The sequence below is a fragment of the Eurosta solidaginis genome, chromosome 5, assembly GCF_040869045.1.
Source record: "Eurosta solidaginis isolate ZX-2024a chromosome 5, ASM4086904v1, whole genome shotgun sequence".
NCBI classification, from domain to species: domain Eukaryota; kingdom Metazoa; phylum Arthropoda; class Insecta; order Diptera; family Tephritidae; genus Eurosta; species Eurosta solidaginis.
In genome coordinates this window covers 41,794,134-41,820,960 of record NC_090323.1, presented here as the reverse complement: position 1 = coordinate 41,820,960, position 26,827 = coordinate 41,794,134, and the positions used below count along the sequence as shown (strand labels likewise).

General features: G+C 35.4%; 1 protein-coding gene across 3 annotated transcripts in view; it reads left to right on the top strand.

The window, feature by feature from the left end:
- The window catches only part of Ctps (CTP synthase), a 59,742-nt gene extending 33,454 nt beyond the window's left edge, over positions 1-26,288 (top strand). For 2 of the 3 annotated variants that reach the window (XM_067789864.1, XM_067789866.1), the window contains 3 exons: positions 14,739-14,909; positions 14,975-15,476; positions 18,220-26,288. In XM_067789864.1, the coding sequence (XP_067645965.1) occupies positions 14,739-14,909; positions 14,975-15,476; positions 18,220-19,339 (1,793 nt within the window). In that variant the 3' untranslated portion in view covers positions 19,340-26,288. Of the gene's footprint in view, positions 1-121; positions 1,636-14,738; positions 14,910-14,974; positions 15,477-18,219 lie in introns of those variants that run through there. The other variant, XM_067789865.1, reaches the window with a different exon arrangement.
- The last annotated feature ends 539 nt before the right edge of the window (positions 26,289-26,827 follow it).

The window sequence follows — 26,827 nt, the reverse complement described above, 5'->3', positions numbered from 1 at the left end:
AAAGCTAATGCCCACATATTTCTTTTGCAAATCAAAATATTATTTGGCTCAACACTGTTTTCTGCTGCTTTTGTTGTACTTTTTGTGGTGTATGTTATTAACTTTCCGTTTTCTCTTATAGCTGATCACATGCGCCATCGTATGCCCAAAGGCGACCAAGACCAATCCTACTACTTTACGCAACAAAGTCAGAGTCAAGATTGCGAGAAGACTGTTGTCGAACCTGATCTCACCAATGGGCTCATACGTCGCATGCAGGACAGCGATGAAGAGTTCGACGAGGATGACGCTGATGATGACGATGACGAGGCGGGAGCGGCAACAGCAACAGCAACAACCACATCAGCAGCTACAGTAGCAGCATCTGCAGCTGTAGCAGCAGCAGCGGCGGCAGCAGCAGTAATACCAACACCGCCAGCTGCACATACAAATTCCTTAACATCGACTACTATCAAAACGGAAGATGCGCGCTCAATATTAAAAAATGCTGGCGTTTTACTACGTGCCGCACAGTTTATCGGTGATGATGATGATGGTGAAAAGGAGGCGCAAGATTTATCCAAAAAATCAATGGAAGCAAATAATAATCACAGTAGTTTAAATAATAATTGTAACATTACCTCAACGCTGCTAACACACAGCAGTTCACCGTTACTAAATGCTGCTTACTTAATTGGTAGCAACACAATTACCACCACAGCACAAACGACAACCTCCATCACACCACCTGCAACACCCATAGCCAGCATAGTTTGTGCTGCTAATTCATTGGCAGCTGCGGCTGCTGCTGCACAACACACTACCCAACAACATCAGAAACGTTCAGTTTCACCGCCACCACTTTACAATAAAGCACATCATCCACCACCGACTACAGCTGCCGCTGCTAATGCACTCACCACAGCTGTTGCTGCTGCGCTAAATAAGGAACGTGAAGAGTTTGCTTTGAATGGAAATAGCAATTGTTTGCATGGTAGTCATGAGCATTTAAATTTTACCAAACACTCATATGCGAATGGTTTGATACCAGCGTTGAAGTTGAAACGTCCTCGTCTGTCGGAGGATAGCAATTTTAATGGTTCTTCTACAATGGATAATACGTTGCCTCTCGTACCGGAGGATGATGATTATCATTACCTGCTTAGCTTACATCCTTATATGAGACAATTGACAGCGGCGCAAAAGTTACGCATACGCACTAAAATACAAAAATTAATATTTAAAGAACTCTACAAAGAAGATTTGGAAGAGACGAAATAAATCAAATCAATAATGTGAAATGTAAAAAAAGTCACAAAGGAATTTTGCTAGTTGCTCATTGAATTGAAAATTTTGTGAACATGAACTTCTTTTTTAGTTTTTATATACCAACTTATTTAATTTGGTAACATTAAAGCTCATTATATAAGACTGTATATATACAAAAATATATATAAAATACTTGTATGTATTGTTTAGTTTTAAGTATATATAATTATATATTGTAATACTAAGCTGTGTAGAGTTGCTCTACTAAATACTACTACGTACACACACACAAATAAGGATATTGAATATGAAAATCTAGTTTGAACGTTTGCAAACGTTATTTTTTGCTTAAGTCATGAAACAAATAAAATATGAATTTGTGTTAAGGATATGATGTGTTGCTGTTGTATTAATGAAGCAAAGGCTTATAATAAGATCAATAAGGAATTATTTGGAATGCTTCATTAAGGCTGAATGAAGTTTGTATCCATTACTAGACATTTGTTTTCGTCTAAACTGATTTCCAACTAAAAAACGCTCAGAAGGGTTGAAACAGTATCTTCACCACAGTTTTCCGGTACTTGTGACACTGCGCTAAATAGTTAGAAGTCATTCACCCCTATTCTGCATTTCGATTACGTTCCCGTTCTACGCTCCGCTTTAATCGAAGTTTGGTATTCTGCATTACGACGGAATCGTAAAGAGAAGAGGAAGAGCAAATGATTTTTCGAAATCAGCTGTTGGTAAGGAATGTGTGAACATGGGAACAAAATAAATTAAAGAAAATTTGTAAAAAACACTGAAAAACGTTTATATTGTATTATCCACGCCATCTTGTACAAAAAAAGCAATAGAATATATTGCCGCAGTGTTATATTTTTTTAAATAAAGTGCTTTCATAATTGTAAGTGTGTTTTTGTCGTTCTTTTGGCCAATTCCCTGCCGTGGCCACCAAGTTTTGTTAAAACGGATTCCTGCACGAATATAGTTGACATTTTTGAATTTTAAGGATGCTAATTTCATTGCACTTGCCTAAAATACTTTATAAAGGTTTATTTATTCTTTCCGCAAGGATTGTTTACGTTTTCGCTTCACCTTCCTCTACGCCAGCAGCTTGCTTTGGCATATAATTGGACCCAACGAACAGACACAAATTATAATGGAATCAATAGCCGCGGCATTATTTATGGAGTTGGAAAGCAACGCATACGAAAATTGCCAGGCGAGAATGGAAAGGCAAATATTGCGAGATTTGTGTAATCCATTTGAGATGAGTGACGAATTGTAAGAAATTGAACTTAAAAGTGGTAAAGTTTAATGACTTATTTTCTTATTTAGGTTCAAAAAATACTTTCGACTTAACAAGGATGCTTTCAAGTATGTGTTAGATACTTTTGCGGGGCAAATACGTCCAAGGACTTCGACATCGACATGTTGTTTTTGACCTGGAAACATATAAAAAACAGTCCTCATCAAGCCTTCTATGTTTCTTAACAAGTTTTACTTACATTTTTGTTAAAATTCTGTTATAAATTAATAAAAAAATAAAAAGAAAATATTTTTCCGCCAACTAATTTGCAACTTAGAAAAACGGAACTACGATCGAAATGCAGAATACAAAAAATCGAACGATTCGAAGTTGGATCGAAAGAGATTGGAACACAGAATACCAAAATTGCCAAATCGAAAAAATTCCAATCCAAGTCGAAATGCAGAATAGGGCTGATTATAGAAACATGATCAAAAACTACATAATCCTTTTATTGACATTCAGATCTCTATCCGTACACCTTAGACAGTTCTAATTGTATTCTATATCCTGTCTAGATATAGATATTGTTCTCAAGAGCCTTCTTGAGTTGAAATCGAATTTTTCTCCGGGTCCAGATGGCGTTCCTAGTTGTGTGCTAAAGTTCTGCGCTGTCAATTTATCCAAGCCGATCCTTAAATTACTTCTCTATTCCCTTCAATTTGGAAGGAATCATTTATTATTTCCTTACATATGAAAGGTAGTAGCCATCATCCGGTGGCAAAGAGCCTGAGCCAGATAAATAATTTTGCATGTAAATGCAACAACAACACTATCTCTGGAATCTTTCTAGTCCCTTCAATTTGGAAGCGATCATTTATTATTTCCTTACATATGAAAGGTAGTAGCCATCATCCGGTGGCAAAGAGCCTGAGCCAGATAAATAATTTTGCATGTAAATGCAGCCAGATAAATCCAGATAGAAGTCTGGTTCAATTTGTGAGCCAGATAATTTGTTAATTACTGGTATTTAGTTTGGCAACGCTGCCTTTAATAAACCTACTTTTTCAAAAATAGATGTCGCTGCTTAGCCTTTCGCCGTATGAGTTAAATGAAAAACAGCGGCGACATCTGCCTATCACATTTCACGTGTGCGAAAATATCACGACATCTGCTTCTTAAGTCTCTCAATGATCCAGAGCATTCCCGTGAGAATTGAGCGTGAGCCGGAGCTGTAAAACTCACTGGATGAAGGCAATTATAAATTCATACATACATAGAAATTCACAGTGAGCACGAATGTCGATGATACCACTTACACTAAAGATATGTGTGGCACTGCTACAAAAAGTTATGTGTGGCAACAACGAATTCTGTAAAAATGTTGTGACAGCACGGACTATTTATGAAAAACATCTTTTGTAAGAAACTAATTATTACATCTATTAAACTTAAAAAGTTCATATTTGCAATTTGTGTAGGTACTCTTTCAACTTCCTGGATCTTCCGAAATTTGTAACTTGTTTTGAAGTTAATTATACATAAATATATTAAGGCCAATTCTAAATATTCTCGCGGAATTTTTTTATTCCCGCGGAAAAATTCCTCCAATTCTTTTCTCCTAGGGAGAAGAATAATTGGGTAATAGGAATTTCGAATTTTCGAAGTCAGCTGTTTTGTCAATTGAAATTTCGTTGCGCATTTCTTATTTGGTTTAAGAAATTGTAAAGTTTAATTATTGATGCCAATTTGTTTGAAATTAAGAAATAAGGTATAAGCAATGCACATTATTGCATTTCATGTGGTATTCACTGAAATTAAATTTTTTTTTTTAATTTAATTTATTTATTTATTTACGATCTTGAAGATCTATATAATTTAATAAGGTACAAAGTATTTTTAATGTTTACATATTTGTTTCAATTCATTGAATTTCTTTGACTTCAACTATATAATAATCTATAAAATTATTTACTAAAAAAATTTAACTACTTTACAGGTAGCGCTTTACAGTAGCTGTATAATAACTTTCTGAATTTTTTGGTATTATTACAGTTTTTAATATCAATTGGCAGATCATTATATTCTCTAATTCCTTCGTAGTATATACTTCTTTTTATCGAATTCGGATCTCACTACCGGCAAGTAAAAGTTGTTATTGTGTCTTGTTTGATAGCTATGGACCTCTCTGTTTAGTCTGACACGTTCACTTAGGTAATTCGGCAAGTTTCCCAATTTTATGTTGTGTATAAACTTCAATGTGTAGTAAGTGATGTTCTGTTTTACACTAAACCAGTTTAAGCTGTCTAGTAAATCTTTAATTGGGGTATCATACCGTTTTTTTAATATGAAACGCATAACTTTGTTTTGCTTAATTTGTAGCCTGGATTTTTGCGAATCAGCTAATGCGAATAGGATTGTAGGACAGTAAATAAAATGCGGCTCGATAATGGATCTATAGACCATTATTTTGTATTGCATACTAATATGCTGCATGATCGAAACATGAACCCTATTTTTTTGGAAATTTTCCCTTCGATGTATTTTAGATGTTCATCAAATTTTAATTTGTCATCTATAATTATTCCCAGGTATTTTATTCGGGTTACTCTCTCTATAGGGGTATTTGCTATTTTTAGCGACACATCATCTTGAGTCACTCTAGACCCCATTATCATCCATTTTGTCTTTTCTATGTTTATTTTAAGCATATTTTGGCACAACCATGCCTCATCAATTGTGTTACCGCTTATAGTCAAAAGTGCATCATCAGCGAATAATCTTATTTTGCAGTATTTGATACAGTTTTTAATATCATTTATGTAAATTATAAAAAGAATTGCTGCAAGCACCGATCCCTGTGGCAATCCTATTTCAATGTCCACTTCGGGGGAAATCTTATTTCTTATTACAGTTTTCTGCTTTCTTCTACTAAGGTAACTTTTGAACCAGTTAAGCGCTATGTTTCTAATGCCAATTTTATACAGTTTTCTTATAAGAATATCTCTGTCTACTGTTTCGAAAGCTCTTTTTAGGTCGAGGAAAACTGAAATTGTAAATTGTTTCTTCGTTCTACTTTCTTTCCATTCTGCAATTACCAGGTTAAGTGCAGTTTCACACGAGTGTTTTGATCTAAACCCCGACTGCTCCTTTATAATAATTTCGTTTTTATTTAAGTAATCCAGCAATTGGTTCTTAACTACAGTTTCTATTATTTTCTCATCGCTAGGTGAGGTATTTATAGGTCGTATCTCCTCTGGTTTAATTGTTCCCTTTACTTTTTCCACAGGTACAATTACTGAGGTCTTCCAGCAGTCTGGAAATACACCAAATTGGAAACTTTCATTAATTACACATGTGTAGGTATATCCTAAGTACTCCATGCTGTCTTTTAATACACCTTCCGTTACTAATTTTTTTCCTCCGTACTTGTTTTTTAATTTCGTTGTAACTCTCATAATTTCTTCAACATCTATTTCCTTCAATTTAAACAAGCTTCTGCTTATCTCCATTTGATTTCCACCTGCTTCGAAGATTTCAATGCTATCTCTGATTCCGATTATGCTCTCATTAAAGTAACGGTTTAATTCAGTTGCTATTTCATAATCATCTTCAATAAGAGCACCATTTATAGAAATTTTTTGAATTTGTGCTACCTCACTACTCAACTTTATGGCGTCTTTTAGACATTTCCACATTAACTTTTGGTTATTAGTATTTCTTGAGATTTTGTTTTCCATAAATGTTTTCTTTTTTATTTTAACTGTTTTTTTGTAATATCGTTTTATTGTAAATAGTTATCCCAATTATTGGTTCTCTCTGCTATTTTAAATTGTTCATACTTCAGCTTATTCAACTCTGTTAGTTCATGGTCGTACCATTTATTAATAAATTTAACTTGAACTCGCTTTTTATATGTTAAAGTGGCCATTACGTCATTAAGGATGTTGTTTATTCTTTGAACCTTTAGGCTAACGTCGCAGTTGTTTAGTTCAGCTAAGTTGTAAGTTCTAAGGAGATTTACTAAGTGCTCTTTTGCATAGTTATTCCAACACACGCGGTTTTCATAGATTCTCATTTGGTACTTCTTTTGAATTGGTAGTTTGAATGAAATAGGTTCATGAAATGAGTAATGAATTGGTGCCACAGCAACATCAACAGAGGAGCATAAGAAGAAGACCGGCGGGATAACACAAATCCGCCGGAGTTGCCTGCATTCATTCTGCAAAGCATTTTTCTGGCGGCCAAGTCGAGTTGAGTTCGCCTTTCGCCATATGCCAAAATCTATTTAAGCCTTCTTAAAAAATCCTTGCGCAATTTCTGGATGGCTGCATCAAATATGCGAAGAGCTCTTCCGTTGCTTATGATATATTTTTCGACTTAAAGAATATTGTGGTTGTTGTTGTTGTTGTATTAACAGTGAGAATATTGTGGTAGAATGTAGCATTTGCACAAATTTGTAAAAATAAGTGTTCTTTCTTGAAATAACCAATTTCCTTTAACTATTTTGATGCATTCCCTTTAATTTAACTAGTGAAAAAACTCCTATGAAATGGAAGAAAAATCTCCCTCTCCCTCACATTCATAATACCTACTTTTCTCCCATAACCGGTTTCCGCTTTTTCGAACATTGTTCAGAATAGGAGGAAAGGGAGAAGTGAAAAAACTCACAAGGAATTTTTATTTAGAATACGAGGAATGGGAGAAGGGAAAAAACTCGCACGGAATTTTCGTTTAGAATTGGGCTGATTAACTTATTTATTCATAACACATTTAAATATACCTACACAAAGCATTGCCGCATACGCACCCCCATCTATACTTGTTAACATTTTTCGTGGGTGTGAGCTAGAGGTTTACGCCGATCACTTTATCTTCTTACTTTAAAAAGCTTGATTTTTCTATTTAAAAAAATAATACTTAGGAAAGGTTTTATTTGTATGTATTTAAGGAAATCAACGTTTAGGCCATTTCGGAATGATCCGGGGTTATTGCCTGAAAACTCGCAGATCGTTAAAAAAATTTCAGGAATAGCTCTTTGCGGAGGAATTGACCCTCGTTCACTTACTCCAGGGAGGCTTCGAACCTAACCCCGGTCTTTGGAATTGGTACTGCTGTGTCTGCTGAAAAGAAATAGAGATACTTAAATGGTCACACTTTTGTCTGTATATGTCGTGCAAAGCGAAGTTTCACCTGGGGTTAACTCCTAATAATCGTCGCGAACACAATTTCTTTAAATCATTTGTGGCTCCTTAGCGGTCACGCACAAAGGCGACTTACGGTTGCTATTATTGGTCTATTAATACTCATGACTCTCGTGGCACACGGCGCATCCAGTTTTTCGAGCTACAAATTCCCGATGACTAAGAGCTACAATTCCCGATATTCGAACAGTAGCAATCCCGACCACCAGTCGCTACGACGCCTCCTGACCCTCACACCATATGCCAGCACAGAAGCTATAGGACTGCGACTTCAAACTCATATGTACCTTCGTCGACGTCACTTTCCTAGAAGCTCTAGGTGTAGCTCCGAAGACTTTCTAACGGATGTTTTTGTCGCGCTATGCTGCCCGAGCTACACCAGAGAAACACCTTGAAACGTTAGGGAGTGACTATTCGGCCAAGGATGCCGCCCTCGAAATCATAAGCAGTCTAAGTGGATGTCATTGCGTAACTAATGGGAGAAAATCGTATAATCCTCGGCGCATCTACATAACTAAAATTTTACAAGGACCCTGGATACAATTTTTAAAATGTAGACCAAAGTTTGCAGACGTTTTTTGTGTTCGCAATATTGATTTCAATAGTCTTCGTTAAATCAAAACGATATTTTAGAATGGATGACCGCGTAGCTTCAGTTTTCAGACTAGTTCGACTGTCCACTACGTTAGGGTAGTAGCACACATTAGTGTGACTGTCTTGGGAAAGCTTTTGCTTCACCACTTTGAGTGTTCTTGAGAAGGACAAAGCCTCACCTGGTAAATATATGTGCCTACATATTCACATTTGTAAAAGGAGCCGTAACGCGTAGGTTGTATTTAAACTTGGTTGCTAGACTATAAACAATGTGATTCCCTCCAAGGGACTAGTTTTGGATATGGCCGCCAATTTTAGGAAATGTCAAACCAGGAGACTTGGGTGTTGAAGGATGAAGTGTGAAAATCAAAATTAGCATTTCAGACGCTATTTTATAGTTTCGTAAATAAACAACAGGTGTTTAAATGTAAGCCCAAGTGATTTTTCAAATCCTTCTCATACGTACATATGTACATATGTATATCCTCAACTTAAGTATGAGGTAAGAATCATTTCAAAGGAGTTTTTATGCCCCTAGAACCTACTAAAGGATTTTGCATCACTGATTTCGCGTATTCCTTCAGCCAATCGCAATGTAAATTTTTTTAAAAAATCGGCACCTTTTTGGGTAATTTGCTTTTTTTAACAACTTGAGGCCAATTTGAAAACATGTTCGCCTTGGGTCTTTTTATTTGAATTCATTGTTAATTATTATTTTTTTGAAAAAAAAAAATATATATATATGCAAACTGAGCATATAAATTTATTATAAAACTTTTCTTTTAGTGTTTTGTTTTAATAACTTGGTGAATTGGGTGATGCAAAGTCCGTGTTAAGCTGACATCGAAAGCGCCTGTTTTTTTAATAACTTTTGAACAGTTATAAAGAGTTAATTTTCGCAATTTGTTTCCTATAACTGGCAGTGATGCGCATCCGTTGATACCACTTTCGACCATATCCGACCAATTTTCGACATGAACAATAAATGGCATAAACAGTCTTAAACGAGTATAAAATACAGTAACGCGCCGGACGCCGCCGCCGCTGCCGCCGCGCCGATATTTTTGACATTCGGCGGCGGCGTGAGAAAAACGACTAAAATCGGCGGCGTATATCTCTAGTGTGAGCAGCAGGGAACAAATTTGCTTGAAAAAAAAGGAACAAATGAACTTGTTCGTTCATCAGAAAAAGAACGAAAGAACCGAATCTCTGAAATGAACGAAAAATCACAACTCCAGTAGTAGGTACAATATTGAGAACTACAGGGGCATAGTTAAACTTTCGGCTATTCCAAAAATGTTTGTAAAGATCATCACCTGCCAAATTCAATATATATGTAGTTCTTTATTATCACCCAGCCAACATGATTTTGTGCGTAGAAGATCAACCACAACCAACTTGTTTGAGTTCACTTCTCTAATTATGGATGTATTCTTATCCAATAAGCAAACCGATGTTATTTATACCGACTTCAGCAAAGCATTTGACTCTGTTAATCATGAGCTTTTAACTCATAAACTTGACTTATTGGGTTTTCCGAAGAATTTATTACTTTGGCTTCGCAGCTATCTTGTAAATAGAACTCAGCGAGTTATGTTCAAAAACAGTCTCGCTGAGTTGATATAAGTAACTTCTGGTGTGCCTGAGGGTAGCCATTTGGGTCCATTAATTTTTACACTCTTCATAAATGACTTACCTACCGTTATTTCGTATTCCCGAGCTCTAATGTAAAACTATGCTATACATACTTGCCTTCTGACTCTTCTCGTTTGGATCCACTTCAGGCCGATTTAGACTCATTTCAATTATGGTGTACAGTAAATCTACAGTTTTGAACTGTTGCAAATGTAAACTAATGACATTTCATAGAGTCCACCCAGTTTTAAAGTCGTATATGCTAGATGGTGCTCCCTTGGAGCGTATATCTGTAGTATGTGACCTAGGTGTTCTTTTTGATGCGAAACTGAGCTTAAACATGCATATATCATCTATCATAAACAAAGCATCGGGTGTACTTGGATTTATTAAAAGATGGGCTAAAGAATTCGACGATCGTTATCTAACCAAGACCGACCGTTTACACATCATTGGTAAACCCAATACTAGAGTATTGTTCCTGTATTTGGTCTCCGGAATATAAAAATCATATAGCATTACATGGTCTTAACTGGGAATCAAATTCTCATCTCCCGCCTTATAGAAATAGACTTCTCATTAATTTGCCAACTTTACTCGGCGTAATGTTCTTTCATAAACTGATTACCGGAGAGATAGACTGCACTAACTTTGTGAGCAGACTAAATTTATCTGTTCCTGCGAGAACTTCGAGACACTATGTTCTCTTTAATTTACCCATTCTCCGGCGAAATTTTGCCAAATTTAGCCCTCTTCGCAATTGGTGCTCGCGCTATAATGAACTGTCATCTGTATTAGTTTCGAGTATTTGGTTGCTGCTATCCGTAAGGAAATACTCTCACGCCTGGCATGATATTTTTCAAAGATTTTTAATAAGATGTAAATTTTTATTTCAATATTAGTTTTGATTTAGATATTGATTAAAATTAAAATTTAACTTAATTAATTTTATCTATAATATAAAAATAAGTCGGGATTTCCTTCCTGACGCTATAACTTAAGAACGTACGAACCGATTTCCACGGTTTTGCATTCGTTGGAAAGGTCTCGGGCTCCGTGAGGTCTCGAGATATAGGCCAAAACATGGACCCGGGTACCCCTAGAATGTGTTTATAGAATATGGATATAAGATGAAAGCTGTGGATGAGTGCTTTAGTAGAGGATAATTTTCATACCCCTGGGTGATAGGGTCTCGAGATATAGGCCAAAACATGGACCCGGGTACCCCTAGAATGTGTTTATAGGATATGGATAAAAAATGAAAGCTGTTGATGAGTGCTTTAGTAGAGGGTAATTTTCATACCCCTGGGTGACTAAGGTCTCGAGATATAGGCCAAAACGTGGGCCCGTGAACGCCTAGATAGTGTATTTACATTATGGGTATCAAATTGAAGCTGTTCATGAGTGCTTTTGTACAGGGTAGTTTTCATACCTATTGGGGACTAGGGTCTCGAGATATAGGCCAAAACGTGGATCAGGGTAACACTAGGATGTGTTTTTACATTATGGATATCAAATTGAAGCTGTTGATGTGTGCTTTAGTACAGAGTAAGATTTATGCCGCTGGGTGACTAGGGTCTCGAGATATAGGCCAAAACGTGGACCCGGATACACCTAGAATGTGTTTTTACATTATGGGTATCAAATTGAAGCTGTTGATGTGTGCTTTAGTACAGAGTAAGTTTTACATCGCTGGGTGACTAGGGTCTCGAGATATAGGCCAAAACATGGACCCGGATACCCCTAGAATGTGCGTGTATTATCAAATGAAAGCTGTTGCTGAGAGCTTTAAAATTAATAATACCCACATACCTATTTACATACGTCCTATTCGATTTGCCTGAAATTTAGTATATAAATTTGCCTATATTATTATTTACGATGCTTTTTTCCGGGAAGTAGACCAGAGACGGACTGGGACTGAGTTTGAGACTGAGACTCGGAGTGGGACTGGGACTGGAACAAAATACATACCACCCTCTGGGACTGGCAATAAGATATGAAGAAGAATGAGAAAAACTTGAGAGAAGAGAAAAGAGAGAAGGAGACTGAGAAAGAGATAGAATGAGACGAAGATGGAGATAGATGAAGCGAAAAATACGGAGGGAGGAGTGAATACAAAGATTAGGAAAAAGTGTAGAGGGGCGAGGGCAGAGTTAGACGGAAAAAGCTTATTAAAATGTATGCAGATAGACCAAAAATTTAGGGCAGAACAACGTCTGCCGGTTCTGCTAGTTGTTTATAATTTTGTTTTTATTTAAAATTTTGTTTTTACACTAACGTTTTTTTTCTTATTATTTGTACTGTATCTTGCATCCAGTAGTCGACCGTTTGTGTCTGTGTTGACTTTAATATAGTAAATAAATAAATAAATAAAAATAAATAATGCGCTGCAAAGTTAGAAGTGCTCATAAAATCCCAAATCAATGTTATAAAATACATTTTATAATATTTAGCAATGAGGTAATAGTGCTGTATATTTTAGATGTTATTTTTATATGCTTTTTATTAAACGGTTTTATTTAGCTTGAATTGGCAAAGCTGATTGGCTGGCTAGCACGACTTTTGTAATTGAAATTTAAGTAACTTCCCGATAAGCTACAAGCTTGAAACTTGGAATATAGTTCAGAACCCGATGACAATGCAATAATAACAAAAAATCGTCGCTAGGTGGCGCAAGGATCGAGATATTCACAAAAATCGTATTTGTGGTCCGATTTGGCTCATATTTGGAACACATAATACATACAAGAATAGAAAGCGACCTATGGAAAAAAATCGCCCCTAGGTGGCGCAAGGATCGAGATATTCATAAAAATCGTATTTGTGGTCCGATTTGGCTCATATTTGGAACACATAATACATACAAGAATAGAAAGCGATCTATGGAAAAAAATCGCCGCTAGGTGGCGCAAGGATCGTGATATTCACAAAAATCGTATTTCTGCTCCGATTTGGATCATATTTGGAACACATAATAAATACAAAAATAGAAAACGACCTATGAAAAAAAATCGCCGCTAGGTGGCGCAAGGATCGAGATATTCACAAAAATCGTATTTGTGTTCCGATTTGGCTCATATTTGGAACACATAATACACAGAAGAATAGAAAGCGGCCCATGATGTCCGATTTGGCTCATATCTGGAAAAAATATTACATACAGTCCGGTAGAAGTGACATCAAAATATTTTGGAGTTGGAGGAGGGACGAGCATACGTGGCGCAGAGTCGAGTAAAGTCTTTGGAAGGATTATGTATTGAGGACTTAGATTGTAACAAATTGTCAGGAAAGAGTCCTTGTAATAATGAGTCACGCGTCAAATTTCTATTGATAGTCATATGTAAGACCAACTGAACCTTAATCAGGTTATGCTACGCCTCACATTTTTAGAAATTTCACGCGCCCAACGTTTTTATTTAATTGTCTGTTCAACGCCCTAGATTGATGTGGAGTGTGATGACTAGTACCTAGGACCTACCTAATTATTTTGTAGCTTTTAGTATTATTATTACTTCATGTAAGTATTGTTTTCAATAAAACCGTTTAATTACAAATTTTTTTAAATTATTTTATTTAAAAATCATTTTAAGTGGAAAATGCTCATAAACACAAGGCAAATTTTTATCAAAAGTATTCTGCATTCAGCATTGCAATTACGCTGAATAGATAATAAAGATGTGATCCCTATACAAGTGTTCGTCCTTTAATTTTCTTACCTTTTTTTACTCTTCATACTTTTCCAGTTTCTCCGTCATTGCTTTTTACTCTCTTTCACCCTCCAGCTTGTTCGTTTTAAATTCTCCTCTTTTCTGATGTCTCTTCATATCCTCCTCTAGCTCTTGTCAGCATTCTTCTCTCTTTAACAGGCTGCCTTTCTACAAATTCATTCCTCTCTATTAACTTTTCTTTTGTGTGGATGTATAGAACCGTAGCCAAGATATTGTTGATGTAGCGATAAAGACACTCCCCGAAGGTTTTGGCGAGTGTTATCGATCTTGATGATCCTTTACAGGATATAGATCCGGTAATAAGCACCATTAAGTTACTAGACCGACCATCTCAAGAACGATTGAATAGACCACACTGAACCTTCTGGGCCATCTTGCTCCCCATTTTCTAGTTCCTTGAGGATCTTGGGGTCTCCAGAGCTTATTATGTGTATGAATGTGAGGTTGACAAGTAGGTTGCTGAAGCTGTGAATGCGCTTATCAACCTCTTGAATCCCTTGTAGCCAAAGCCTACAGAGGCTTTACTCTGATTTATTGGGACTCCAGGAGTCGAATAGCTTCTATTTGTATTTTAAAAATTCGGAACAATAGCCTTCTAGCCCTTAGCTTATTTACTCTCCTACAACAGTTCGGCCTGATCGCCCGGCTAAGGATTGTAACTCCAGCAGCACTCCCCATTACCTGCGGGCTGTGTTGTTTTGCTGTTACATGAAGAATGATTCTACGCCGGCAATTCAAGGTAAGTCACATTTGCTCTCAGAAGTGGCTGCCATATTACCAATATTATTTTATATTTAGAAGATTTCTAATTTTGGTGTACTTGATTTGGAGCCGACCTCATTGCTGAAACCAATTTTCAGGTATCGGAATGCGAACCTGAGTACCTGTAAACAAGTTGCAGAAGCCATGATCTTTTCTTTACTTTATACTTTTATGCATATATGTACATTTATTTCGTAATTTATTTTTTATGAGTTCAAGATCTCTTACAAATCTCAGTTGAATACACAAACATAGCTTAAAAAAGTTCGAATTCCAACCTAAGCAATTAATTAATCGCCCTTATCTCTATTCCAGGTGAGGTTTACGTATTGGAGGATGGTGGTGAAGTCGATTTAGACTTAGGTAATTATGAACGGTTTCTGGATATAACACTGCATCGTGATAATAATATAACAACTGGCAAAATATATCAGAAAGTTATAGAGAAGGAGCGTATCGGCGAGTATTTGGGTAAAACTGTGCAAGGTGAGTGCTTATTTGCTGCAAAATTATCACAAATGCGCCAATGAATTCCTCTCTTTCTATTGCAGTCGTTCCACACATTACCGATGCCATACAAGAATGGGTGGAACGTGTCGCCCAACGTCCCGTGCAAGGCGATTCTCAACCACAAGTTTGTGTTGTTGAATTAGGTGGCACCATTGGTGATATAGAGGGTATGCCTTTCGTTGAGGCCTTTCGGCAATTTCAATTTCGTGTAAAACGTGAAAATTTTTGTGTTGCACACGTTTCACTTGTGCCGTCACCACGTTCCACAGGCGAACCAAAAACAAAACCTACACAAAGTTCTGTACGTGAATTACGTGGCTTTGGTTTAAGTCCTGATTTTATTGTTTGCCGTTCGGAGAAACCAATTGGCATTGAAGTAAAAGAGAAAATTAGCAATTTTTGTCATGTTGCACCCGATCAAGTTATTTGTATACATGATTTGAGCTCAATCTATCATGTACCACTGCTGATGGAACAAAATGGAGTAATCGAATTTTTAAACGACCGTTTACAATTGAACATTGACTCGGGCAAGCGTGAGAAGTAAGTTTAGCAGTTTATTAAAATAAAATAAAAATAAATGTAAGGCGCGATAACCTCCGAAGAGATCTAAGGCCGAGCTTCTCTTCCAATTTGCGTCGTGCTGTTCTTGATTTTCCCTACAAATTGGCCGAACTACACCTACATATTTTATGCCGACTCCGAACGGTATCTGCAAGGCAGATGAGTTTTCACTGAGAGCTTTTCATGGCAGAAATACACTGGGAGCGCTTGCCAAACACTGCCGAGGACCGACCCCGCTTAGACAAATTTTCTTCTAATTGAAAAACATTATTTCTAAAATTTTGATGTTGTTTTGCCCGGGGTGTGAACCCAGGGCATACTGTGTGGTAGGCGGAGCACTCTACCATCACACCACGGCGGCCGCCATATCAGTTTATTAACTATACGCATTAAGGTGCGTCAAATTTATTGTTGAAAAGGCACATCCAGTTTCTGAATCTATAGGTCATACTGAGTAATATTGCCCATGGGACCATAGGTCTGAAATGAATTTCGAGCCTCCCAAATTTTTTTAGAAAATATTTTTTTTTTTAGAAACTTTTATTATTATTTTTGTTAGAAAATATTTTGGGCTATTTAAAATTTAATTTGCAATATGGAAAAGTAAAATATTCGCTATAGGGCGTTTTCCTACTATTTTTCGCATTTTATCGTTTCTTTTTGGAGAAAATCGACGAATTTGTAGCAAAAATCGACGAATATTTTACTTTTCCATATTGCAAATTCAATTTTTAAATAGCCCAAAATATTTTCTAACAAAATTAATAATAAAAATTTCTAAAAAAAAATATTTTCTAACAAAATTAGGGAAGCTCGAAATTCATTTCAGACCTATGGCCCCATGGGCAATATTACTCAGTATGAGCCATAGATTCAGAAACTGGATGTGCACCTGAAGTTTTCCCCCCATACAACTTGACCCGCCCTAATACGCATATATCAAACCCCTTATTTCTCTTTGCATTCTTAGAACAAAATAAATTTTTAAAATGATAGGGAAGTTTACCCACTATATTTTTATCAATCTCTGTACATCGCTTACCATGTTGCCATTTCGCTATGCGTGTTGGCTACCAACTCCAGCACTTCACACTTACAACCTTCCACTTCATTTTTATTCCCCAAAGACGTTTCGATTCGCTCTTCAATTCAAAGTAGCATTTGTACGCTCTTCTCGTTCTTTCTCCCCATGTGCCATTCTTCGTCATACCAGGTAATTGTTCGTGGTTGCAAAAAATCCAATTACTTCATCAGCGGCTTTATAATGGTCTTCCTTCATGTCAACATTGGCTTCAGTATGGCTCTAGAGCCGTAAACGACAGTACTCGTCAACACAGCGGGTTAACTGGCTTAGATTATTCCAAAGAGGCAACTCAAATCCACGGACCCGGAGGTTCGAGGGAACAAAACAATCGTTCCCGCTGCAGTCGGGCTAATACCAGAAGGTTCTACACAGGAGCGTATCGGATTCTAAGCTTTTACGGCTGGATTAACTACAACATCAGTACTTGGTGGCGAAGTACTTTTGAACCACTACAAATTCGTCACCGAATCTGCGCTTTTCTGCATGACTCCTCCAGTAAAAGCTGTAATGCTTATGTTGTTGTTGTGTGAATAGTGCTACGCCCCTTTCAATGGGCACGACCACTCACAAATTGGCATCAAAGTCCTCTAACGGGAGTCCAAGGAAACTAGCAGTTTCAACAAGGGCGGAACATAGGGAGATTGGTGTTAGAGGCATAATGCTCATATTTTCTTGCGCCGCACATAGCATCGCGAAGAATCACTCTTGCAAAGAAAACGCTATCTACTTTGTACTGAAAAGTAAAGTCCTCTCTCGGCTTACGAAAATCACGCTCTATAACATGAGTCTCCAATAATTGAAAGTAGTTACCCTACCTTTTCGCAACGAGAATACAAATGTGTTATGGAAAGCAGATTCCCGGTCTATACTTGTCTGGATGTATGGCTCGTAATCATGGACGGTCCCGAGAGATAATGAGGCAGCTTTGCGAGTGTTCGAGAGAAAATTTCTACGTATTGACGATTGCAACGACTGGACATGCTATGCGAATGAATAAAGAGCATCCGACTCAGATGGTATTCTTCTGAGAACCCACATATGGAAGTAAGGGAATAGGATGGACCCCACTCCACTGGAAGACCACATGGAAAAAGAGCTATCTTTCCATGGGGTTACCAATTGATACCAGTTAGCTATTGTTGTTGTTGTATTAACGGTAAAGACACTCTCCGAAGGTTTTGGGGAGTATTATCGATGTTGATGGTCCTTTGTCGGTTATAGATTCGGCACGTTCCGGTAGCAAGCACAATTAAGGTACTAGCCCGACCATCTTGGAAACGATTAATATTACCACATTAAATCTTCTAGGCCATAACGCAATTCGGAATTATGACGAATTTAAACTTTAAATTTTATCTTGTCGAAAGGCTATCGCCGCTCATTTTCCAAAAAAAAAATAGTTTTACTCATAAAAATCGGTTAGTAAAGAGACACAACAGGACACTGCGCTATCTATTGGCAACTTTTCAGTTGTATAATCTTAATCATTCCAGAACCATTCTGAACACTTTATGTCAACTTAAACTAATTCCTTGAATATGCCTCAATTGCAATCATTCCTCCCTAACATATTACTTCACTCTGCAGCTCATATTTATTGAAGGCATTACTCAATATTTTCATATATTTTTCTTACAGATGCTTACAAAAGTGGAAGGATTTGGCTCGACGCACCGAAACCCTGCGAGAGGAAGTGAATATCACCATTGTGGGTAAATACACACGTCTCGAAGACTCTTATGCCTCTGTGGTGAAGGCACTTCAACACGCTTCCCTAGCCGCTGGCTACAAACTAAATTTAAAATTCATTGAAGCATGTCACCTCGAAACAGGCACACGTGATAAAGATCCAACTAAATATCATGAAGCTTGGATGCAATTATGTGATAGCGAAGGAGTGGTTGTACCAGGCGGTTTTGGTTCACGTGGTATGGAAGGCAAAATTGTTGCATGTAATTGGTGTCGTGAAAAGCAGAAACCCTTGTTGGGCATTTGTTTGGGGCTACAAGCAGCCGTTATTGAATTTGCGCGCAATGTATTGGGTCTGAAAGATGCCAATACAACTGAAATCGATCCGAAAATTGGTAATCCACTTGTTATTGATATGCCAGAACATCATACCGGACAAATGGGTGGTACAATGCGTTTAGGTAAACGTACAACGACATTCTCCGATGAGAGTAGCATTATCAAATTACTTTATGGCAATGTTAAAACCATTGATGAACGTCATCGTCATCGCTATGAAGTAAATCCGAAATATGTGCCGACATTGGAAGAACATGGTATGCGTTTTGTTGGCTTCGATGATGAGAAACGTCGCATGGAAATTATTGAACTACGTGATCATCCATATTTTGTTGCCACACAATATCATCCAGAATATTTGTCACGTCCACTCAAACCATCACCGCCATTTTTGGGTCTAATCTTAGCATCGAAGAGACGTTTAAATAATTATATGGCACGCGGCTGTCGTTTCTCGCCACGTCAAATGTCGGATGCGTCATCAGAAGAAGATCTATCGGCAGAGGAGTGTGAAAAACTTGTAAACGCTGTGAAACCATTACAAATAAATGGTTATTTATCACCCACAACAGCTACAAACCATTTGCTAAGTGGACGCAAGGAAGGTGGTGCAAAGGCAGTCAAAACATTGGCATTGGCAGCTGTTGTGGAAGATGTAGACGGCGTAAATGGCGCAAGTACTAATGGTGTTGAATCAACGACGCATGCAGCTGCTGCTAATGGAAATTAGGTGCATCGGTGTTGCAAACGAAGAAGCTGCGTACGTGTTACTATGGTCTAAAAACAAGTCTTCGAATTAGTAGTTAGCAAAAAAAAAATGTTATGTAAAAATGTTCAAGTGTTAGGAATTTTCTTTTTATCATTATAATTATTTTTCATGGAATATTGTTATACAACACAGTGCAACAGCATTTGGAGTCGAATATTGACAACTCACTGTACAATATTAAGAGTCAAATGTAGCTTGTAGTTTGAAAAGTCGTTAGGAGACCTCCGAAAGTACATTAGAAACATTTTCAGATAAAAAAAGATAGTATATTATTATTATTGAATGCGTGCACTGCATTTGTAAGGAACCTTGTGAAGTTACTTCCAATTAAACTTCCGATTATTAGGATACTAGACCAAAAGTCAAAAGTATCCTGTCCTTAAAATGTTCTACTAACTTGTTTGTACGAGAACTAGACATTTCCGTCAGATATTTGTAGAATGTCCTTATATTCGCTTATTCGAAAATAATTAATTGACTTGCGAAGCGCATCATATAAATATTTTAAACATTGATTAAAATCAAAAAGTATATAAAAGCTGTTAAATATATCAAGGATCACATTTGTTACTCAATTTCTGTAGATTTTTGCTCTTATTTCTTTAGATAATCCTTCAGCGAACGATTATTCCCAAAATTTTAATACACTAGCGACTCCAAAAAGTATGCAACTTGTTCAGATATTCGAAAAATGGTTGCAAGTGAGGTTTGATGAGCAAGAAGTAGACCAAAATATAGACAAATATTTAAAGTAATGTACTAAAGTGCTATTTTCTCAGCAGTATAAAGGTTGTATTATAGAAAAAGTATGTCATATTTGAAGCGCCATGTTTGTTTTTTGAATACTTTTTTGTAGCAATTTTCGTGAAAATTTCCGACGAATAATTCTTTGAAACATTTTAACCCTCACAAATATTTTGATCAAACTTAAAAAAAAGAGGGGCCCGATTATAGAGAGCAGCTTGATATTTTACTTAGATCATTAACCCTTTTCAAACGCTTTTTTGGAAAACGAACAAATTTCAAACTCCATATAATTGTCTGACTATGTTCACTTAAGGCTTTTATTCCGAATTGAATTTTCAGGAGTGAAATATTCCACCCTGAAAATGCTGCACAGTGTTTTAAATTATACTTATTTATTTCAAAAAATTTCAACCGAAGCTTTGATTGAATTTTCTGGCTTTCATCTAAATATATTTTTAACAATCCGCAAAACGTTTTGCGTGCGTATATTTATTTTGTCTTGCTGGTGTGCGATTGGCAGTGGGTTAATTTGCAAACTTTATTTCTCATTTTTTAAAGAATAAAATACTTTTTCCCTCTACCTACCTACTCGCTCGCTCGATTTTTTTTTTGAGCGCTTATTATACTAAAACGTCACATCTGCAATATTAAGCCACTGCCATTACATAAAAATGCTCACACTAGTGAACAAAGTAACATATTTTTTATATTTTATATTTTTCATATAAAATTTGTTATAAAGTAAGCTAGTATTTCGATATTTTCAACAAACGTACACAAAGTTATATAATTGTATTTATAAGTTATACATATACCCATATGTATGTTTTATGGCTATAAAATATTGTTACATATGAATAGGATTAAGTAATAGATATAGTATACACATATTTCAATTCATGCAAAGGTGTTTACCGTCAAACTTGATTTCGTCTGATAATGCGGTTAAATTTATTTTTTTAGTCTGTCAGAAGGTCTAGACTCGGCAATGATTTTTTAATCAAATTCGAAACTTCTTTCCATTTCCAAATTTTTTTTTATAATAAAAGTATGTAAAGTTAATAGTTACATCAATAAGTTTTAAAGCTGCCTTATGTAATCATTCGATAGTAAATTTCGAATTGTAATTTCGAAAATAAATTTTTATATCCGTAAGTTTATTTAAGGCTTTACTTTGTAACTCGAGTCGAAAAAAAGTGTATGCTTTTTATATTTTATAATAATATTTGTGAATTTCGAGTTCTATTTTCTAATAGTTAAACTAAGTAGAATCCTTATGTTGATAAAAAAGTTAAAAGGGGCCTTATGAAGTTGACTCGTGTTTAAATTAACAGGATTTCGTTTTTTTTTTTATATTTCTTTATTATATATTATATATTTTATATTTATTTTTATATTTTCGAGTTTTATGGGAGTAAATGTAGGCGAAATAATTATCTAAATTCGAAAGGATGACATAAATTCACAAAATTTTTTTTATCAAAACACACTTTCATTCTTTACGAAAAGTCTGAAGGTATTAGAAAACTATATTTCAAAGTTCTTTATTCGAATCTCTATTTGAGCTTAATATATAAAAAGTAACTAGATTCGAAACTGATCTTTCCGTTTTCGAAAGTAAATCTTGTTCACCTTCGAGTAGGTTAGGTTGAACTGGCTGGTCCGTGAGAACCTTACATAGACTGAACGAGTCCAATTTTTAATGCTAATAGCTGTTTAAATGAAGGAACAAAAGTGGATTTTGGAAAACTGGACTTTGTTTTTTATGTATCACAGTTGTTTTTTCGAGGTCGATTTTTTTCGAATTCGATTTCGATTTTTTCGAAATCGATTTTTTTCCAATTATTGAAAATAAAATTTCTACATTCAAAAGTTGAATACGCAGGGGAAACTCAATGTGTTTTCTTTGTAAAGTTAAGTTTTAATTGAATTTCGAACTGCCCACAGCAGTAGCTCGGGTGCGAAACCTTAAAGATCGCTCGGAAAAATTCGCTTCGAATTGAATACTTTATCAACTCGAAAATATTATAATTTTAATTCGAATAATGTCACTTTTGAATAAAGTTAAAGAAAAGAACGGATGAATATAAAGTTCAGAAGTCTTCTCATGTAACTCGATTCGAACGGAAATGCAATTCGAAAGCTGTAAAAGCACGTACATTTTTTTTCAAATCCGAGAGAAATGTTTTTCGAATCAAGTTACATAATAAGGCTGGATTGGATGGATTATGTTATTCGAAATTATTCGAAAAAATTTCTTCAATTTTGATTATTAGTTTACTTTGTCAACTGCTACCAACTTATATTTATATTTTTCAATACTTTATTATATTATTTAATTTTTTAATTCTAATATTTCTATTCGATATTCGAATTTTGTTAATTAGACAGCAACACTTTAATGACTTTTTTATAAAATTACACATTTAGCTTTCAAATGCATATTCATTGCAAATCTAGTTAGTTAGAGCTAAGGTAATATTGATTAAAATAAATGTTTTATTTTTAAGTTAATTAAAATATGTACTTCTTTATAAACCATTATCATATTCACATGTGTAAAGTTCGATGGTTAAAGAAAAAAGCCGAACCTGGGCTTGTTTCGAAAACAAATCCTGTGACTAGTATTTTTCGTGAAACGAGCATCAGCTCGTATGATTTGTTAGCTCTATAGAATGTTTACTATGTGTACTAAAGTGTATTAGTTTTATACAAATCAAAACATGTATTATTCGAAATGAAACTTCCCAGCCAGCATTTTTTGAAAATTTTGATCAAAAAATATTTAAATATCATACCCCAAGATGATTAAAAACGTTCAAATTTAAAGCATTTTCTGTTCGAAAATTAATGTATCGTCGGGAGAATAATGTAGCTTAAATGTGATTATTCTTGAATAATCATTTATGATTCCTATTTCGAAACGCTTTTTTTCATATTTGATATCATTGTAAAATTGAACTTTAATTGTTTAAGAATAATATTTGACTGCTTTTCACAGTCATTTTCTGATCATATTCGTGAATATATTTCAATCGTTTTGGTTGAGATTTTTGAATCATTTTTGAATGCCATTATCATGCATTTATTCTTCATATCTCATTCAAAATAGGATACTACATAATAATCTTATTTCATCAGGGGAAGAAAGCATCCGAAAGTGAGCTATTCGAACCACAGGTAACTCGCAAAGAAACTTGACCGATATACACCTGCGACTACAACATCCAACATCATCATTATCGTCTGCGTCATAAAATACGGATACGATATGGGATGTTGAAGCCGTACCCAGGTATGTCAAGATAATTTCACTTACCTGGCGTTCAAATAGCTCACAACCTTTGTATTGTCCAATCATTATGTATTTTCTGGGAAGCTGAAAGGGAGAAATGGTTGGGGAAATCTTCGTTCACGAGCAGCATTACATTATTTTTGTCTTGAAGAATATCTTTTGCATAAATAAGAACATTTTTATATATTTTTTCTTAGCTTCATGCATGGCGGAACGATACAAGGTGGCATCATGGTGACATACGTACAAACATAAATGAAATTTCCATGTACTTTGTTTTTGTAAATTCGATGGACAAATGTCAAAATCGTACTGCGCCGGAAGTTGATGTATCAAATCAAATAAAAAAAGTTTATAATCAGCTGTCCCATGCTGCCACCTTGTATCGTTTTGCCATGTCTTCATGATTGAAAAAATATGTGTATGTGAAAAAAAGACTTTTAATGAAAAGTAAAATTTCAACAAGTATAAAATTCATTATTCAGTCAACAAATATATTCATAAAATATTCAGAAAGCTGAATGAAAAATGATTATAAATTTTTGATCACCTAAAGAAATCACATTTGATTCAAATATGATTCCAAAATGTGATTGAAAAACTATATTCAGTTTTTGTTCATCGAAAGGTAAGCATATTTGATTATTATTTTTGTTGATTTTTATGAAATGTTAAAATTTAGTCATCAAAGGACTTCAAAAATGATTCCAAAAAGTGATTGAAAAATGCTTTTCAGTTTTTGATTATCAAAAGTATTCATATTTGATTATTGTATGATAACTCATTATTTAATCAGGAATAGTAATCAAATTGTATTGATTTGTAGGGAAATTCAAAATTTATTCACTTAAATGCTGGCTGGGTTGGAAAACAAATTTCCTGTGGGCTCGAATAATGTTATGTTTGTATTTTCAAAAGTTCAAAAAATTTGAAGCATTGTTAAATTTTTCGAAATTGTACTATTTTTCCGTTGCTAGATTTGCGAAATTGTAATATTTCCCTAGTAATAAATAAAGTCCCATTCATTTAATATTTTATTGATTATAGTCTTCGAAAATGAATATTTTATGTACCTACAAAATAAAGCTAAAAACTTAATTATGATCTTAAGAGATGTATAGCATACAATTTGAAAAGATAAATTATTTTGGAAATCGATTGCATTACTCGTCCATATGTATGTATGTACAGAAATCTAGGTCTCCTTTGAAAGACTAATGCCCCTATTGCCGTTTACAACTGAACTTAGTGGGGTTGTAATTAAAACAACTCAACTTTAAGACAACTCAACTCCGGTTTGGTATTACGAATTACAACTTATTTCAGTTGAAGTTGAATTGAGTTGCCAACTTCAGAAAGTGATGATTTGACAGATAAATGAACAGCTGATCAATTTGTGGCGGAAATTTAAGCATTTCCAAAAGTGATTTTGTTAATAAACAAAACGGATATTATATGAAATCTATTTTATAATGGCGAAAATGTTGGTGATTGACATGTCGCGAATACGGAAAACATTCGGGTGATCATTCCAATCCCTTGGAACTACCAAGCACCAAGTAAGAAAATGTTTAAGTAACAAATGATGAGCTTCTAAATGAATTTCGCAGATTTCTAAGTTACTTTCGGCTAAGTAAGGAAGCATTTGTTTCTTACTAAACAAAATAAGGTCCATTACCGCAAACGCATTCAAGGGACGGCTGCACCCCTATTTTAAAATTATGTGCCACACTCTGATTCCTTGCTGACGCCAGCTATCAAATATGCTGTGGAAATGATTTTGGTGTTGGGCTGGTTTTGGATATTATTGATGAGCATATTTGTGCGAAGTGGATTAAAACCCAAACAGCAAAAATTGTTTTACTCTAAAACAGGATTCCCAGGAGTAGTGATAAATATCAATGGGACTCACGTTCGCATAATTTCACCTATTTTGGCTGCATCCGAACTGCGGCCTCGTCCAACTTCGGAATGTCGCTCCATGAAGTCAAAAAGTTATTCAATGTAATTCTTCGTTTAAACGTGTTTTTTCTATAAATGTGTACAAAATTGTTGATTATTGTTTGACTAAAAAAGGGGCTTTAAATTTTTTGTTTTTTTTTTTGGTAACGTTTTATGAGCCCGTGCACCATCTAACTCTTATCAAAGGTGGTATCAAAAGATGCGTTTCGATCTTCGTTTTTAGGATTCGAAAGCGGAAATTAAAAATTTTATCTCTGTCGAAAAATATTTACAAAAACCCACAAAATGGCCCGAGAGGGTCCGAAATATGAGGCCTTTTCCACAGTTTTTTGCACAGAACATCTTTCTGCTTTGGCGGCCTTTGGCCGCGATTTGTAAAAATAACCCTGGGTGAGTCCAACGCCTTTCTGCATTAGTGTGTACAAATCTGGCAAAATACAACAACCACATTTTTTATTTTTGTTTTCGGATTCTTAAATCGAGGTCGAAACGTGCCTTTTGATACCAACTTTGAAAATTTGTGTTAAAAATTAGGCGGTGAACCATCTTGTAAAACGTTACATTTTTTCAAAAAAACTGCAAAATTGTATGAGGCAACTGCTAGTAATCAGTTGTAAGATTTTGACGTCCTTGACAACTACACCAACACAAGGTTGTAAATGGTAATGCCACAAAAAGTTGTTAGACTAGACAACTCACCCGACATTTTTTTGACAGGTTGAGTTGTAATCTGTAATACCAAATTGCGAAATTTCAACCCAACCAGAGTTGAGTTGTAAACGGTAATAGGCGCATAAATAAATTTGTATTAAGAAAGTTTATGTAAAGTAGTATATACAAATATGTACATATGTATATATATATTGAAATGAATTTTGAATAAAATGAAGTTGAAGAACTAAAGAACTTAGTTGACACTTTGTTTTATAGGGTATTCTTGGTCACTCTTCGTCTTAGAGTCCCGTAGTGAAAACATATTGTAACGAATTTAGTAAATTTCCGCTTATCGTTAAACTGCTGAACAAACAACTCCAATATTCAATAATGCAAAGTGGGCTTTATTAGACTACTTTGAGAGTACTTAACAATTACACTTATACTTCACAACCAATAGCGTGCTTAAATCAAAACTGATTACTGATTCTTCAGCTTGCGCTGCTTTTATACTCTTAGTTTTCTCGTTCATCCGTTTCTCCCAAGGTCTAGTAATTTCGTGAAATTCATGCTTGGTTACCAGCCATATACATACATGTATATTTGTAGCCATATGTGTGTGTATATGTGAGTACTACTTCGGCTGATGATGACATGCGTTTGTGAGTTTCTCTCCGCTGCCTTGTATTGTATGCGTGTAAATGATGATTGATTTGTTTACGTACATACGAGTGGTTGTTTAGTATCGGCTTAGTGATGCTCATATTCGTCACAATATTGTTGGTTGAGAC